The following is an 18266-nucleotide window of genomic DNA, read 5'->3' on the forward strand; positions in this document are numbered from 1 at the left end:
GCCCTCTCCTAGCACAGTCCCAGCCTTAACCTAACAGTGTTGTTGGCCCCATAATTCCTGATGCTCCCATGCTGGCAGCTCCATTATGGTTCCTCTCTACTCTTGGCTTAGCAATGTGTCCATTCCCTATCACTGGTTCCTGGTGCAAGGCAGAGACTGAGAACAGGCAACAGAGTTGAAGCACAGTAAGAGGCAAAATCAGGACTCAGTGCAAGCTTTTGATTAAGTTCATCTCTCAGCAGTGAGAAACCCTCCCTCCATGCAGCACTCCATTATTTGATGGCTCTCCCCTAACCCCAGGAAACTGACCAGTTCCCAAGGTGCAGCACACCTGGATTAGCCAGCATCCCAAGAATTAATAATACAAGAAATCAAGGTAAGCAGCATGGCAGGTTGTCAAAAAGATTGAAATGAATAAGCATTTTTCCTTCACAGAAAGAGCTAAAACAGCCTTCAGGGTTTTTCATATCTTAAAGTGTAAGGATATCAACCATTAAAGTATGAAGAGCATCTGCCCACAGCAGAATCACTGTTATGATGTCAACACCTCTCAAAACCTTTCCTAAAAGGAAGAATACTCAACTAAAACAAAAATCACTACGTGATCACTGTGCTGACCCCTCTAGACATTGATACGGTGCATCTAAGATGGCTGTGTACTAGAAAGTCAAATCTTCTCCAGTCAACATCCTCAAGCAAGCTGTGTTCTGAGGAAGTGTATTTCTCAGAAATATTTTCCTTCGCATAACTATAACCTGTATAAAACTGACAAACCATATTGGCTTCTACTCCAGTCTGATACAATTAATATGAATTTTAAATGATTTTGTATTAACATACAAATGTAACAGACAGACTTCTGTAAGTACAGGCAGTCTTTGGACTTATGACGCAATTTTCAGGAACTAATTGTGTCATAAGTCAAAACGTAACTCAGAACCACAATCCACTCCATTGCAGGACAGAGTATCGTAAAGTTGAAACCAATTGTCGTAAGTCAAATTAGGTTATCAATTCAGAAACATCGTAAGTGCCGTTCGTCAAACGTCCTAAAGTCAAGGACTGCCTGTACAAGAACTACTGTAGTCACAGCAATAGACAGCTTCTCTCAGAGACATACCTCTTGCTACCTGATTACGACAAGCACGAAGGGACTGAAAGAGGCTGAAACCATCAATAGTCACAACGGCTGCTGGATACAGGATACTCAGTTCTTCATTCTTTATTAAAAACAATGAGGTAAAGGAGACAAATCACTTTCATCGTCATCACATCAACTTAGCTCTTCTGCTCTCTGAAGGAAAGCTTTGTAAATAATGCAAGGTAACGAGTGTTTTGTCTGAACAGTTAGTTTCTAACGGTCATAAACAGATAGTTAAGAGTTAATGTCTCCTTTACCTGTAAAGGGTTAAGAAGCTCGGTGAACCTGGCTGACACCTGACCAGAGGACCAATAGGGGGACAAGATACTTTCAAATCTTGGTGAAGGGAAGTCTTTGTTTGTGCTGTTTGTTTTGTTTGTTGTTCGCTCTTGGCACTGAGACGAACGGGACATCATTCCAGGTTCTCCAATCTTTCTGAATCAGTCTTTCATGTTTCCAAATAGTAAGTAATAGCAGGCAAGGCGGATTAGTCTTATGTTTGTTTTCTCAACTGGTAAATGTGTCTTTTTGCTGGAAGGATTTTTACCTCTGTTTGCTGTAACTTTTTGAATCTATATGAATCTGAGTATCCTGTAAGCATTTTCATCCTGATTTTACAGAGGATAATTTTATCTTTTCTTTCTTTAATTTAAAGCTTTCTCTTTTAAAACCTGATTGATTTTTCCTTGTTTTAGAATTCAAGGGATTGAGTCTAAACTCACCAGGGATTGGTGGGGGGGAAAGAAGAGGGGGGATGGTTAATTCCTCCTTGTTTTAAGATCCAAGGAGTTTGGATCAGTGTGAAGCTTCCCAAGGCAACCCAGGGAGAGGAGAGTCTGGGGGGAAAGGAGGGGGATGGTTAATTTCTCCTTGTTTTAAGACCCAAGGGGTTGGGGTCTTGGGTTCCCCAGGGAAGGTTTTGGGGGAACAGAAGTGTGCCAGACACAGACTTCTGGCTGGTGGCAGCGTACCAGACCTAAGCTAGGAATTAAGCTTAGAAGGGTCCATGCAGGTCCCCCACATTTTTACTCCAAAGTTCAAAGTGAGGGAAAAAATCTTGACACTAACAGACTCCACACAATGGAATATCACGCAGAGACAAAGAAAAGCAGTTTAAAGAACTATCCAACATCTCAGTATACCATTAACTATTATTCAAATACAGATTCAATTCTGTATTTACTGTCTACATGTTGTCTGCTTTCATGGAACTTCATGCCTCTCATCTATTTATATTTTAACAGTTTAAGGAGAGAACATACAAGTTGTTGCAACTTGTAAAGGTTGCCTTGGTATGGGTTTATCTAGGGTGCAAATATCAAAGGATTTGTGGCCCAAATTCTACATATGGATTGGGGTCTAAATTGGCATTTTTATACACCCAAATGTCCATCTGCAAGATTTAGATGTCTTGTTAAAACTTCCATCATTCAAAATTGGGTCCACGTCATGCTAAATTGTCATCATAGATGAACGCTTGTATAAAGATAGATAACAAGCTTTCTAATACTGCCTAGTTTTTTGCATGCCGAACTCGAATTCAGAAAAGAGTGCAGAATGGTGGGCTCTTCCACAAAATTGAACAATGTTCTACAAGAATCCCTGTACAGGAAATGGCCTAATAAAATGCAGATTCCTATGACTACCTTCAAAATAGTCAACTTTTTGCCTTGGAGGTATTTTGTATCTTTCAGCTGTCAGAGTAATCTTATTGAGAGATAAAAGAATATTAAGTCATCTGCTGGAGCACTGTGCAATTCTTGAAAACTGCCAAGCTGCATATTCTCCTTGAAAATCCACAAACATACTACTACTATATTTGGCACACATAAAAGGAAAACCCAGGCAACAAATGAAGCTCTCTTTTACATGAATGATATAGTAATTCAATAAAAAGAATGTGCATCTTAGAGACTACAAATTTATTTGGACATAAGCTTCCGTGGGCTAAAACCCACTTCATCGGATGCATGCAGTGTAAACTACACACACACACGATGAAAAAATGGGTGTTGCCATACCAACTATAAAGAGACTAATCAATTGGCTTTGGGGCTAAATATACTCCTCAAAAATAAGTGGAAAGAAATGCTGCGTTCCTGTCTATGTCTTTATGATTTAGCTGGTTTGAGGATTCTTCTAGAATGATATATCCCTAATCTCTTGCTCAGGGCAATCTTCCACCTGTCAAAAGCTGCTAAACACATACTAGTGGATTCATGTAGGAAAGAAACATGCCACAACCTGAAACAATACTATTTTACTGTTGAAATAGCCTGCTAACCACCTGTTCTGTGACTCCAGGATGCCTTGGAACCTCATAGGTTCTGCATTTAAGCTGCAGGACAGGATCTTCATTTAACAGCTGTGCAAGAAGTAGGACTCCAGTCTAAGAAAGAGAGAAAAGAAAGAAAGAAAGAATTAACATGAATATTTATTCACCAATTCACCTTTGCTTACGAAAGGCTTGCAGTATAGTCTACAGAAATAAAAGTTTACCAGTTACAGCAATACGTAACTACTTTGCAGCTGAATGGCGCTGAAAGAAGACTCACCTCAGTGTAGAAACGGACGTAGCCAGAGGTAAAACCTATCACGATGCAGGTCCAATCAGGGCGGCCTGTGGAGCTCCTGTCCCATAAAAAAAACAAAACAAACTAAAGTGAAAAAACTGATTTTGCTCTCAAATATACACATACAAATTCCCTTGACTTTAAAAGGGTTAGCATGCATTTATCTAAAGTCAGAAGCTTTAATTGCTAACGAGTCTATTCTTACCTCTTTTGGCTTGCCAATGGAATGCACAATGCACTACTTACACATTCACTGGAAACAGAAAATAAAAATATGAAGCATCTCATGCCAAACACTTTAAAATTACCTACTGCTATAGTTCTATATGACCCAGCAGATCTTGCCAGTCTTATTAAAATATTTTATTTTTTTAAAATTTATTAAGATTCAAAAATGGTTACATAATGAGGTAAAAATATTATGCAAAATACTAGTACAACCATATTTATAAAATTATACACAATTCATGTTGTGGGTTAAAAGAGAGAGAGTGTTGCTGGGGCTTTTTATAAATCATATATACTGTATTTTTTATTCAAAATCCTGAAGAAAAAAATCCTAAATTTCTGGGTTTTTTTTTCAAAAATATGTATTATTTATGCTATATAGCACTCCACATAAAGATTTTTAAGATTAACATACTATTGTTGCAGATAGAACAACAATGCCTGGGGAAAAAAAATATTAGAAATGTAAAATGTTACAGGAACAGAAATATCAACAGAAACTGTTTTAGATGTTTGAAAATGAGTTACACTTTATAATAGACGAGAGCAATAGCAAAAAAAGGCAAAAGGTTTGAAATTTGAAAGAAAAAAAAAAAGAGGCTATAAACAAATGCAGTAAATGCTTTCTGTACATCACTACTAAAAGGCAAAGACTAACAAGTCACTTTGCAGTCAAGGTAACAATGACGTACACTGCAGAAAAGCTAGACCAACCCATTAAGAGCAGAATACAGGAAATCTATCTACCAAGGCTCAAATAAGCATGAACAACAAATGAGAAATCTGACGCTGTTGTCTGAAAATTGAAGCCAGGGACATGCTTTAGTTTTCAACTAACCACTAAAAAACAGGTTAAGGATCAGAAAGATTTTAGAGTCAAATGAGAGCTAGGATCTTAACTGTCACAGTTGAGGAAGTGGCACAGAACTGTTTTACACAGTTTTCATAGTAAGCAACAGTATCAGGAGCATATCTGGATTTAGGATCCATAAATTACATGATTGTATCTAAAATGAGTGAGAGTGCTATGACAAGGGTTCTGAAGAAGAATAAACAGACTTTTGAAAAAAACAGATTGAGGATATACAAAACAGGTTTTGAAAAGTAATTGACTTTATCGGAAAAAATAGTGCAGAATAAAATAGCAAGTTGCTGTGCTCATATACCACATTTCCCATTTTAAAGAAAAATGAAATGCTCTATAAAGAATAATGATGTAATAAGTAAAAAAATACTCAAGAGAAATATACAGTTATAGAAACATATATGATTTCTGCTGCTAAAGTTGATACGGGTTAAATGAAAGGGAAATACAGGAGAACCTTGCTAATTTTCGACTTGATCATCATAGGCCTGACCCATCTGACAAAGAGCCACTGGGTTTCACCTCACTCCTTAGCAAAGACAGTACAGTGCTCTAGAGAGGCAAAGGCTTCATTGTGTTTGCAAAATTACTAGGGTACTTTTAATAATATACTAAGTAGAATCAAATTATTAAAACTAAACTACTATTGTCAAAAACAAATGAAGAAAGTACACTCTGATGCAGAACTCTTAGTTTTCATCGTGTTTGTTAATTTAGTAATTTGCAAACTTTCCTTAGGCTGCAATGGGTCTCCCCAGTCAGTGTAATTAGCAAGCATTTACTGTATAAGAATAATGAGCATCACAAATAGAAGAGAGTTTTCCAAGACATGCACACAATTTGGGCAGGAGAAAGCAGACAACAGTCAAGGTTTCCTTGAGACAAACAGAAATCAGAGATGGCAAGAAATACACTTTGGTTACTCATTTTCCAATATACAGACACAGATTTTATTTCCACCATTAGATAAAGTTTTAAATTTATTATGAAAACATTTAGTACAAGTGAAAAGGTTCTATGAAATAGATAGCATATCAGCCCTAGGTGACATTTCCAATGACATTTGAAGTGTCAATGCCATCGGAAACAACAGTTTCTGCAGGCATAACACGTCAGCTCTATTCCCAAAAGAACAAGAAAAAGTGACTAAGGCTAGCAATTAAAAAAAGCTGAAGATATTCTAAATACAAGTTTGACATTAGTTGCAAATTAATTAAATCTTATAAGAGTAAGGAATTGAGTGAAACCACATATATAAAAGCAAAGCTTAGTGACCAGAGAGTATTCCCAGTTGAGGAAAATATTGGGGGGAAGGAAGGGGAGCAGTCAGTCTTTAAGCACTATGTGTAGCTACAATAAGACAGCTAGATTGCACTGCTACAGAATTTGAAGTCTCTCCTATTTGAAACACCTACAAACCCTTAACTAGAACAGTAAAGGTAGTGATCACATCTCATCTAAAGAAATACCTCCCTCCAGGGACTCGAACATACTGAAAGGGATTCTACTAATGTAAAAAGGAACAGCCTCTGTGAAATAGGCCATGTTATTTGAATAGTGAGAAGGAAACAAAGAAAAGCCAGATGCGTGTTGTGATATTTATTAAAGATAACTCAGCTCAGATATATGGCAGTAGCAAGTTTTTAAATAAGGTTCGTGCTTGCTACCCAAAATTTCACTTGGGTTGATAAAAATCAACATCTCCAGCTTCCTGTTTAACCACATTACTGCACATACTCTTACTGTAACACACAGATGCAGGCGTTAGAAAGAGCATTGAGGGAGAAATAGCAACTCGAGAAGGTAAACCTCAGATGGTTTACTAAAATACCTGAGCTATGTGAGGAAAGGGGGAAACCGAAATATTTCTTGGCAGCAGAAGAGAAAGCATGAAGAAATTCTGTATTCTCTACGCTAGTTTGGTTAGGATGACTAATTGAAACCAAAGCCAAGATATATATGGAAGTCAGAGCCAAAAGTTAGAAGTAGAATTTTCAAAAGCACCAAAGTAATTTAGGAGCCCAAATCTCATTTTCAAAAGTAGCTTAGGCACTCAGGACACTTACCATGGACCTTCGAGATCATAATTGGCAGGGCAACAAATGCGACACGTCCACAGCGTCTTGGGGCAAGAAGGGCTTTGCATCATATGAGTGATGCTCTGTGCCTGTGACTTGGAGTGTTTTAAGTATTGGTGTGATGGTATGACGATGGGGAGGGGATCCTTACAGACCACTTCGGTCTACAGCCCCAGCACATCAGGATAAGAAAGTTTATCCCACACCCCGAAGAAAAATTCAGTTCTACTCAGTAGATGTTCAGTTTTATTTTCTTGCTAGGTTAAGGAATTACAACAGTTTCGTGACAGTCCAGATCTGTGAACAATTGTTTTTATTATAATTATATGCACACCCACTAATTTGCATATAATCACACTCAGGAATCTCACTCCCAACAACAAGTAGTGGCTTTTGCATTCGGGCACTATCTTTAGCCATGTAACTTACTCCAGCACAGAATTCTTACAGTTGGAATGTATAAACAATCAACAGCAATTAAAATCATTTTGTCAGTTTCCTCTCTCCAAACTATTCACAAAGTACATTTAAGATAAAAAGAGCAAAGTACTAACTAGTAATAGTTTAAAAAGTTAGTTTATCTGATTAAATATAAGAATTCAATACCTACCCTTCTTCAACATTCAGAGAGCCACTCCAACCAACAGCATATTGCATTTCCTCCTTTCCCTTGTCACTATATTTCCATTTTGCTGATATTAAAAAAGGCATTGTCCATAAAGAATAAGATGTTAAAAGGTTATTTTACAAAATCAACAGTTCTATTCCTAATATTCCTCAATATAACACATTTAGGTCAGTAACCAGTTTAAAAAACCTCTCAGCACAGGAAGGGAGAATGTTCTACTGATCTGAAAAGGGGACTGGGAAACACAACTCATGGATTCTTTTCTCACTTCTGCAATATAGTGAGACATTGTGCACATCATGTAACTCCTCTCCATGCTCAACTGACTAATTTATATTTTAAAAAATGAAAACATCAACCTATTTCACTGGAAAAACAGCAGAGAATCCCGTGGCACCTTATAGACTAACAGAGGTTTTGGAGCATGAGCTTTCGCGGGTGAATACCCACTTCGTCAGATGCATCACTATTTCACTGGGGCTGTAAGGCTTACTTCAAACAGTGAGCTCCTCCGATGAAAGGTGCAATGAAAGTACAAATTACTATTACCTGATATGGTTATCCATCCTGAAATTAGAACCCCAGAGTCTGAGTTAACACAAAGGAAAGTAGACAAAGCTACACTAATTCTAAACATTTGATTTTCATAATTCCTTTAGTCACTTCATAGTAACAATGGAAATCACAAAAGACTTCATTATTTTCTAACATTAGATTGTTTCTACAAGTAGAAACATTTTCCAAATAGAAAGCAGGAGTCTGATCAAGTGTGTATTCACCAACGAAAGCTTATATTCCAATGCTTCTGTTAGTCTATAAAGTGCCACAGGAGACTCTGTTGCTTTTCACAGATCCAGACTAACAGGATACTTTCCAAATAGAGTTAGCCAGGAGTAAAAATCACAGCACTTGTTACAATACAGTACATCGTGTGCTATTTATATGCCACCTAAAAACTGACAAACTAGAACAATTACCACTCAATGATTCAGAGGCAGCTGCTATCTATTCATCAGGTGAGCTGAAGGATAACTTCCTTATTCAAGAACCAGTAGGAGCACTGTTAAACTTCAGTTAGCTGGAAGGTGTTCTTACAGGCATTGTGCATTTCTGTCTGTAGTGTGGTGGTCACCCGCTCCTGCCTGGAAGGGCTTAAAGCAGCCTTGGAGAGGGGCTGTGGCAGAGTAAAGCTGGGCTGATGGGAAAAGCAGCCACAGCTCTAGCCAGTGCAGTCAGGGCCCAGCTGGCCCTTATAAGAGGGCAGTGGGGCAGAAGCACGGAGAGACGCCCTCTACCTTCTGAGAGGGAAGGACCTGGCTGCAGGGACCTGAACAGAGTACCTGAATAGAGCAGGGCTGGGGAAAGGTAGAGGAGCTGGGGAGCTCCAGCCTGGAAAGCCCCAGGCTGAGGCCCACCAGAAGGCAAATGGGTACTGGGGGTTGCAGAGGACAGCCCAGGGATAGGCAAAGGCAGCAGGCCCAAATCCAACCTTGCTGATGATGAGTAGGCTGATACTGCAGTCTGCCCCAGGGCGTGGGGGCTAGACAATGACTGGCAGTAGCCTTATACTAAGGCGAGGTTAGACCACGGGTGGGGATTCCCCAGGGAGGGGAGACCCTGAGAGAAAGGGGTTACTGCCAAGGGGCAGCACCCCAGATAACGGGGCACCAGGTCTGGGAGGGACACGGGGGCCAAGCAGCAGCAGGGCACTGGCCTGCAGAGAGCGCTCCAGAGGCTGGATGAGCTAATTACCAGAGACCAACCAGCAGGAGGTGCCGCAGGGGTGAGTCCCACACGCTTACACTGTCCTTCCATTAACTATGTGAAATCAGTAGCTAATCAGTTTTTGATATGCATGATTCTGCAGGGAACAATGAATATGGGCTGATGGCTTTAAAAAAAATGCAATCATTCCAGTTTCAGAAATCTCAGTTTCTGCAGCATTTCTTTACAAGTTATTATCCCAACATACTGACAATGACACACATTCTGCTGTATGGATATAGTTTTTAAGCAAAAAGCAAAGCAAGAAGTCTTTAAAACAACACCAAGAGTTCAGGTCAGTTTAGCTTAATTTTTCCCAGAGAAAAAGCTTTAACACAAGAAAACATAAAAATTAATACTAACATAAAAAACAAATTTAACATAAAATTAATACAGCCCAGAAATTTTGTCCAGAAAGCATAATTAATTGTAACATCTGAAGCAAAACTAGAGATAACAAGCTAGTTATGGTATATACATTATCAAATTATGCCTGTTAAAATGACTGAGACCTACAAAAATACAAAAAACCTAAGAAGGCTGAAACTTCAGATTTGCCTTATCTGCTTGTGCCTAGTTAATACATCACATATATTACATAAAATAGCCCACCATACTGAAATCCCTGAAAATGAAGTTTTATGATGAGAACTGCAATTGTTCACTAATTGTAGTACTGGGCCATAAGTAAAAAAATGTGCATTACATACTTACGCACTAAAAAGACAGCTTTCTGCTCACGAGCTATTACCATCAGATCATTTGCTGGTGATAAGGATAACACACAGTCTTGAAGCCAGTAACTTGTCTGTGTCTTGCAAGTGGATTCTTCTTCTTCTTCTTCCTGTGTGCAAAGCTTTAGTTAGTGTAGGCAATGATTTTCAAAGGTGTTGGTTGGTTTGTTTGTTTTTAAAACCACACATATGCCTTGCTTGCCCTCTCTCTGAACTAGTCTAATGCTCAATGCCCAACCACCAGTTCAACTCTGGTATAAATTTGCAGAGCAGTGCAAGTCAGATTTATCTACTTTAGAGTAATTCTTTTAACATTTTAACAAAACAGCATATAAAGGAGAATTAGTTGGCTATTTGGATTCTCAAAGCCTTGTCTCTCACCAAAGGTAATTACGGAACTTAACAGACATGGGATGAGAGTTAAAGCACTATCATGGATTAGGAACCAGTTGAGAGAGAACAGAGGACAAAGTGGTCAGTTTTCAACATGAAAGGAGTTTCCTCAAGGTTGTTCCCCAAGGTAACACCACTGTTTGAAAAATATATTTGCTTACAAAGCACTGAATTCAGGTTACTGCCACTCAACAATCCTGCTCTCCCTGTGCCTTTACAGACTATGGGCCTTCAGAAACCAAACTCAAAATGTGAGAAACACCGAAAAGTGTTCCCCACATGTACACAGAAATGTTACAGGTGAAGAACAACTCCCAAACCACAACCCTGCAAAAAATTAAAAAACGTAGTTATGCAGTGCTACTTCACACAGGAATGGCAGTAAGAACTGGGAATTAGGCCTAGTCAAAAAATTTCCATCCAACCTCTTTTTAACAGAAAACTAGATTTTCAACTAAACAAAGTTTTCCATAAAAAGTGTGTGCTTTCGAGGAAGATTTTGATTTTTTTTTTTTTTAATTGAAAAACCAAATGCCCCCAAAACAAATGTCTTTGGTTTCTGGACAACTTTAAGTTTTCGAATTTCTGCTGCAAGTCAAAATTTTCTGTGGAAAATTTAGATACAAATTGTTTTGTTTTTGTCAAAGTTATCAAGAGGGGAGGGATTTTAGCTGTGCCCACACTCTCAATACAATTTTAAAATGTTGACACCATAAAAGATAAAGAAAATAAGAATGGTAGGGAGAAAGGGGAGCACACAGCAGCCCAGGCACGGGAAGAGAGAATGGGGGCATACACAGAGCCTATTGCATCAGGGAAGAATGATGGCATACAGAGTCCCTAGCATGAGAGAGGGTGCGGGAGGGGTTGCAAGAAGCCCCTGAAATAGGTGGTGTTGGGAGGATGGAACACAAGGAGTTGGGTGGGGCAAACAAAGGAATACAGGGAGCCTTCAGTATGTGCATTGAGCTTGACCTACAGAAGAAATTAAGCATATGATCCTCCAGTTACAATACAAATTTTATTACTGACTTCCATGAATTCCTTCTGCATCCTGCCTTACAGAAGCAGAATAGGTCAAATATACACTCTGTTCCCCCAGTCTCTACTTCAAAGTGAGTCATAAAATATCAGGGTTGAAAGGGACCTCAGGAGATCATCTAGTCCAACCCCCTACTCAAAGCATGACCAATCCCCAGACAGATTTTTGCCCCAGATCCCTAAATGTCCCCCTCAAGGACTGAATTTACAACCCTGAGTTTAACAGGCCAATGTTGAAACCACTGAGCTGTCTCTGACCTAGGACTCCTGTAGACAAATATGCTGTTTTACCAACCTTAAGTTTATAATCAGTTACTGTTTCTACATAATATTTTTGGAACTGCTGGGAAGGAAGTGATTGAGAAGAACAAAGGGATGGAATTCAAATAGCTATATACAGCTATGAAAAAAGCCACATACAAACTGCTCATCTGCCAAAAAATCAGTGTTAAAAATAGTGCACACACTGTAACAGTACTCATTCATATACTTTTGAGCAGCTGAAACATATGCTTTTGACTGCATCAAGTTTTACATGTGTTTGAAAAGGTTCCCCCTCGCCCCAAGTTAGCCAGCCCAGTAAAATTAAAATCAGTCTAGAACGAGACCTCACATTTCCCCCCAATTTTTCTAATATCAGTCTTTAGGTGTTAAGACTTGTTCGATTTCTTTTAAATCACACACACTGTATTTACCTCTACCTAGGATGTTCAGCTCTCCCAGAATACATTTGTGTGTTTATTACTTTCTAATGTAACCTGTAGAAAACAGCATTGTTTCAAAATTTTCAGGGAAAAAAAGCAGATATCCTCAAATACAGTGACCAGAAGATTGGTAGTTTTGTTAAATGACAACAAGAATGGAGAAAATTTACAAAATCCATGTATTGTGTAAATGGTGAATAGGCATATTAGAAGAAAAGTAATTTAATTCTACAGCCGTGACTGCCATGCAACTTTTCACACTAAAGCCCTATGATCTCAACTCCAGTAGGAGTTTTTTCGTCTCTCTTTTTTCTTTGTCAGTCCAGCAGATGGTACACTGCCATAATTTATACATCCTATTGATGGCTAGCCTCTGCACCTAGCCAGTTGTAAAATGTCAATCATCTGAAGCTTCCATGTATCAGTGTCATTGCATATGTCCCCATATAGTGTAATAGTGCTAGTAAATTCCTCTACAATTTAGGGAAAGACAGTGGACAGGCTGACAAATATGAATGACTTCACTTATTCTGTATATTTAGACAAAATATGGACACAACCATCGATTACCTGTTTGATCTGTATTGTATACGCACACCATGCAAGCCCTTTAAAACTTGTCTATACCGAGGAGGAATGTGGAACAAAAGAAATTTATGAGGAGGAAAGAGGTTTCTCCCTTTGCTGCCCATCATCAACCTGATTAGCCTTGTCCTTGATGAGACAAGAGAACCAGATTCATTGCTCCAGTAAGACATCAATTTCCAGAACTACAGAATAAGATCCTGCAACTTACACTGCAGACACATGCAGCGGTCCAGCTACAAAGAGTCATCAATTTCAATAAAGAGCTGCCGGTAGTTAGTTGCAGAATTAGGGCCAAAACTACTATCCATCCCGGTGTTCTACTTTCTCTCTCTCTCACCCACACACAAGCTTATCAGAATGACTAAACAGTAGCAAGTTGCAGTCATTTTTCAAGCCCTTGCAATAAGGTCACAAAACATTTTAATACACCCAAGAAAGAACTTTGACTAATTCTTCCTCTTAGAACAAAGAATGACAGGGAAAGCTTATCATGTGTAAAATAAACCCTTTGTACAGAAAGCCAAAGACAATTAGTGTGGTTAAGGCTATTTTTAACTCTATAAAATTTTTCTAATTCAAGCCCTGGACAACAGAAGAAGAAAATTATAATTTTAGGGTTGGGGGCTGTTTCCTGTTTTCCTTCCCTCTCTCTTTAGAAAAACAGACACACCCTCTGGAAAGTATTCTCTCTCTCTTTTGCCCCTAGATAGTGCCGCTCCCTGGCCACAGCTGCATGACACAGGGGTTGGTCAACTGACTGCTCGTGGTGTTTGGGCTGCGAGGTGAAAAATAGCAGTGTAGACATTTGTGCTTGGGCTGGAGCCCAGGCTCTGAAACTCAGCGAGTGGGGAAGGTCAACTGACCCAGGCTCTGAGACTTGGTCTCTGGTTTTTCTTCACAGAAAATTATGGACACACAAATAGCAGCATTTACAGTGTCACTAGTAGAGTGCCGTCTTGGCCACATGAAAGCTACTCAACAAATTAAAGCAACAGAAAAGATTCTTTGAGAGAAGACAAGTCTTAGTGATAAAAGTGGATACATATAGACTTACAGGTTCTTGTGTTTCTGCTTCATCCCAGGCTCCCCAGCCATCATCTTCCCAGTTTGGTGATTTATCTACTTCAAACAAAAAGATTAAAAATCATGAAACTACAGCATAGACACGGAACTAATTAATTATGAAGGTTGTTTTCCCCCCTATGTATCACAGTTAATATCAGACCTATAACTGCTCGGTACAGCTAAGAATTAAGGCAATCAACACATGCATCTTGAAATGTAAGATGGAGCATGCTGTATTTTTCATGGAAGTGGTATTTATCTTGATTTTTAATACTTTCTAAGTATTATTTCTAAAAACAAGACATAGATGTGGTTAAGCACAGGATTGGGAGCAGAGAACATCAGAGAACATCAGAGAATCCCAGTTCAGACTCATTCCACCTATAATTCTGAGCAAGTAACTCAACCTGGTATAGTGCCTAGCACAATGGGGAAATCAGTCCCACAATGGGGTCTCTTGGTGCAATGGCAATACAAATAATACACAACTTCGTATCTTCTCAGTTTCCACAGGTTCCTTATGAGGAATACCACCAACGTATTGTGAAGATTAATTTGCTAACGTCTGTAAAGCAATCTGAAGCTGACAAAAATGACAAGTGGTAATATTTTTTATTGGACCCACTTCTGTTGGTGGAAAGGACAAGTTTTCGAGCTACACAGAGCTCTTCCTCAGATCTGGAGAAGGTAACCAGAATGTCCCAGGTAAATATAAGGTAAGATATATTGTTAAACATAAAGGGTTCATGTATGCTGTAGGAGACTACTTAGAACAGGGGTGGCCATCCTGAGCCTGAGAAGGATCCAGAATTTACCAATGTACATTGTCGAAGAGCCACAGTAATATGTCAGCAGCCCCTCCATCAGCTCCCCACCCTCCAGCCCTCAGCCTCTCCCCCCACTCCATGCCTCCCACCTGCCATAATCAGCTGTTTTGTATGCACAGAAGGCTCTGGGGGATAGGCGGGAGGGTACAGCACGTTCGGGGGAAGGGATGGGGCGTTGGGTGAAGGTGTGGAATAGGGGCAGAGCCTGGGGCAGAGCAGGGGGTTGAGCAGTGAGCACTCTCCAGCACATTGGCAAGTTGGTGTTGGTAGCTCCAGCCCCAGAGTCAGCACCTATGCAAGGAGCCACATATTAATCTCTGAAAAGCCAAATGTGGCTCTGGAGCCACAGGTTGGCCACCCCTGACTTAGAATGAAGGGGGCAATTAAGGGTAGCAGCCAGTAGGGCGCATTACAAATTTTTGTTATGAGCCATAAAACCAGTGTCTCTGCTAAGTCCATGATTTTTAATGTCCAGAAGAGTTATGAATTTAAGTATCCAGGCTTGTCTTTTGAAGGTGTTGTGCAGGCTTCCTTAGAGGATGAGCATTGAGATCAGATATGGAGAAATCGCTCTGTGGAAAGTGTGTTTTTCTTTTATCATTTTTCTGTCCGAGTTCATTCCCAAGTGTAGCAATTGTCAGTTTTCATTCACATAGATGTTGTTGGGGCATTTGGTGAACCGGACAAGGTACATCACATATTCAGATAGGTATGTGTAGGACTCATGGATCTTGAAAGGTGTGTTGTGGGGAGCACTGATCTTTGTAGATTAGAGATACGTCTAGGTTTTGCATCTGTTATTCTGGCAGAATCTGTTATTCTGGAGCTGCTGGTCTGTGGGGGAGCTTGCTTTCGATTATGAGCTTGGTAAGGCTCGGGAGCTTTTTTGAAGGCCAGAAGAGGGGGTTCAGAAAAGTTTTATTTCAGGATATGGTCCCCATCAAGTATGGGTTGTAACTGTTTGATGATACCTCGTACGGGCTTCAGGGTAGGGTAATGTGTGACAACTAGGCATGTGCAATCAGTGGGAGGGTTTCTTCCCCCCTCATATCCTGGGACCAACACTGCAAACAACAATGGAAGATATCGCATTTTGCCATTTAAAATGGAAACTTCACAATATGAAGAAGGAACCCATACTGAACAGCGACATCCACTGCCTAAGCACATGCAAGAAACAACACTATCCCCAGAGAATTCACCATCTATAACCCTCTGACCACTCATACAACTCCAAATGTGCAGAACGGCTCTGCAGAAGGACCTCAGAAAATCTGAGAAACCATCTCTCCTGAACTTTACATACTCCAGAAGGGACTACTTCAAACAAGAAATCACATGCTCCCACATGCTGGGGGGGGGGGGCGACACGACGGACGGGACCCAAACAAACAAAAAACAAACCTCATGAAACCTACCTGGAGATCATGCGGGAAACTCAAAACAACTATAAAAAAACCTGATGACAGCCATCCAACACAAAAACAAAAAGTGGAACCAACTACAACTCCTCCACAACCAACAGACCACCACCTCCAGGAAAAACTACAACACCAGGACCCACCACATGGATACTACATGACACACCATCATCATCAATTTATCAAGACTGTCCCTGATCAGAACAGATTTATCTACTCTGCAAAGGACTGAACTCCTGCCCTACCACTGAAGCTGACAACATACTAACATGTGGAGAACTAGAAGAATTCTTCTATTAATCAGCCTCAAGGAATTCTTTCATAACTATCATATCCCCACCAACAATCAGAAGAAAAAAAGATACACCCTAGCAGACCAAACCGGAGACTGGATCATTACATTGATTGCTTCAGGAAAAAAAGATTCTACTGAAATTATCAACAATCATATGCCCCACAGTCTGTTCACCACCAAGAGGACAGTTATACTCCCTGAAATCCAAACACCAGATAGTCATCAAACAAGCAGACAAAGGGGACGTTATCCTAGTCCTTAATCGTGATATCTACACCAACAAGACCAACAGACAATTCTCTGACACCACCTACTACAAAGAACTCAAAAACAACCCCACACCACAACTAACAAAGGTATTTAAGGACATCATCAAATCCTTCCCCAAAGAACTCCAAGAAAAACTCTACAACCTCCTCCACCAAAATTCTACCCCAGGAACCTTCTATATGCTTCTCAAGATACATAAATAAGGGAACTCGAGCAGATCCACAATATCTGCCCACAGCACTCTTACTGAAGGAACAGCAGAACTGATAGAAACCATTCTCAAACCACTCACCACACAAAGGAACAGTTTCCTTTAATACACTAAGGACTTCCTCCAGAAACTCTGAAACATTATCAACCTTCCCCAGAAATCATTCCTTGCCACCATAGATGCCACCTCCTTATACACAAATATCCCTCACCATGCCTACAATACATTCAGTGCAAGGAAACCCATCCAAACCACATCAGCAAACTCATGCATTTCATCCTCACCCACAGCAACTTACATTTAATAACAAATGCTTGTTCCACACCATGGGAACAGTCATGGTACTAGGATAACATATCAATATGTCCATCTTTTCAAGGGCCACCTAAAGAAAGAATTTCTGGAAAAATGCTGCACAAAACCAATGATATACCTGAAAGACACATTACCTAAAGTTTTGCACAAGTTTCTATCACAACTTCAACAGCCATCATCCATCCACCAAACTCTCTAGAATACTTCCACACCAACATCAACATCCTGGACACCACAAACACCTTCAGCAATGGAATCCTACATTATAAACAAAATATACATATATTATATTAAAAAAAAAAACAAAAAAAAAAAACCATGGATCACCACACTTCCACAGAATCAGCAACCACCCAAGATACACCAAGCTAGGCATTCAGGTACCACAGAATTCGCTCTGAAGAGAAAATCCAGGTTACACAGCTAAACACACTTAGAACTGCCTTCACTAAACAAGGACACTCCACCAGACAAATAGATTGAGACATGGAAGGGGTCACCCAAATGCCCCAGGAGAATCTTCTTCAAATACACACACACAGATACTGACTGCACACCCCTACTTATCACCTACCACTCCAAAACAGAACCAGTTCAACAGAACCAGTTCCCCCCAACAAAATACCAACAGTGGGAACAGATCATAAGAATAGCCACACTAGGTCAGACCAGTGGGCCATCCAGCCCCATATCCTGTCCAACACTGGCTTATGCCAGGCACTTCAGAGGGAATTAACAGAACTGGCAAGTATTGAGTGATCCATCCACTGTTGTCCACTCCCAGTTTCTGGCAATCAGAGGCTAGGGACACCAAGAGCATGGGGTTGCATCACTGATGGACCTATACTCTATGAACTTATCTAGTTCTTTTTTGAACCCCATTATAGTTTTGGCCTTCACAACATTCCCTGGCAACAAGTTCCATAGGTTGACTGCGCATTATATGAAGAAGTACTTCCTTTTGTTTGTTTTAAACCTGCTGCTTATTATTTTCATTGGGTAACCCCTAGTTCTTGTGTTATGGAAAGGAGTACTGTAAATACTGCACTCAATATTCAAGGTGTGGGAACATAGTGAATTTAGATCATCGCCACAACGAAAGCAGAAGATGGAAAATTCGTTGTC

The 18266-nt window shown here is 39.9% G+C and overlaps 1 protein-coding gene across 5 annotated transcripts in view; it reads right to left on the reverse strand.

Annotated features, from left to right (window-relative positions):
- Positions 1-18266, reverse strand: part of RAB3GAP2 (RAB3 GTPase activating non-catalytic protein subunit 2) — an 82297-nt gene that overhangs the window by 44844 nt on the left and 19187 nt on the right. For 2 of the 5 annotated variants that reach the window (XM_032801342.2, XM_075064337.1), the window contains exons 2-8: positions 13792-13856; positions 9992-10121; positions 7496-7577; positions 3920-3967; positions 3697-3772; positions 3429-3530; positions 1121-1220 (exon numbers count right to left, since the gene is read on the reverse strand). In XM_032801342.2, the coding sequence (XP_032657233.1) occupies positions 1121-1220; positions 3429-3530; positions 3697-3772; positions 3920-3967; positions 7496-7577; positions 9992-10121; positions 13792-13856 (603 nt within the window). Of the gene's footprint in view, positions 1-1120; positions 1221-3428; positions 3531-3696; positions 3773-3919; positions 3968-7495; positions 7578-9991; positions 10122-13787; positions 13860-18266 lie in introns of all 5 variants that reach the window. The other 3 variants (XM_032801332.2, XM_075064335.1, XM_075064336.1) reach the window with 2 other exon arrangements.

This window comes from Chelonoidis abingdonii, chromosome 3 (genome assembly GCF_003597395.2).
Source record: "Chelonoidis abingdonii isolate Lonesome George chromosome 3, CheloAbing_2.0, whole genome shotgun sequence".
Classification (NCBI taxonomy): domain Eukaryota; kingdom Metazoa; phylum Chordata; order Testudines; family Testudinidae; genus Chelonoidis; species Chelonoidis abingdonii.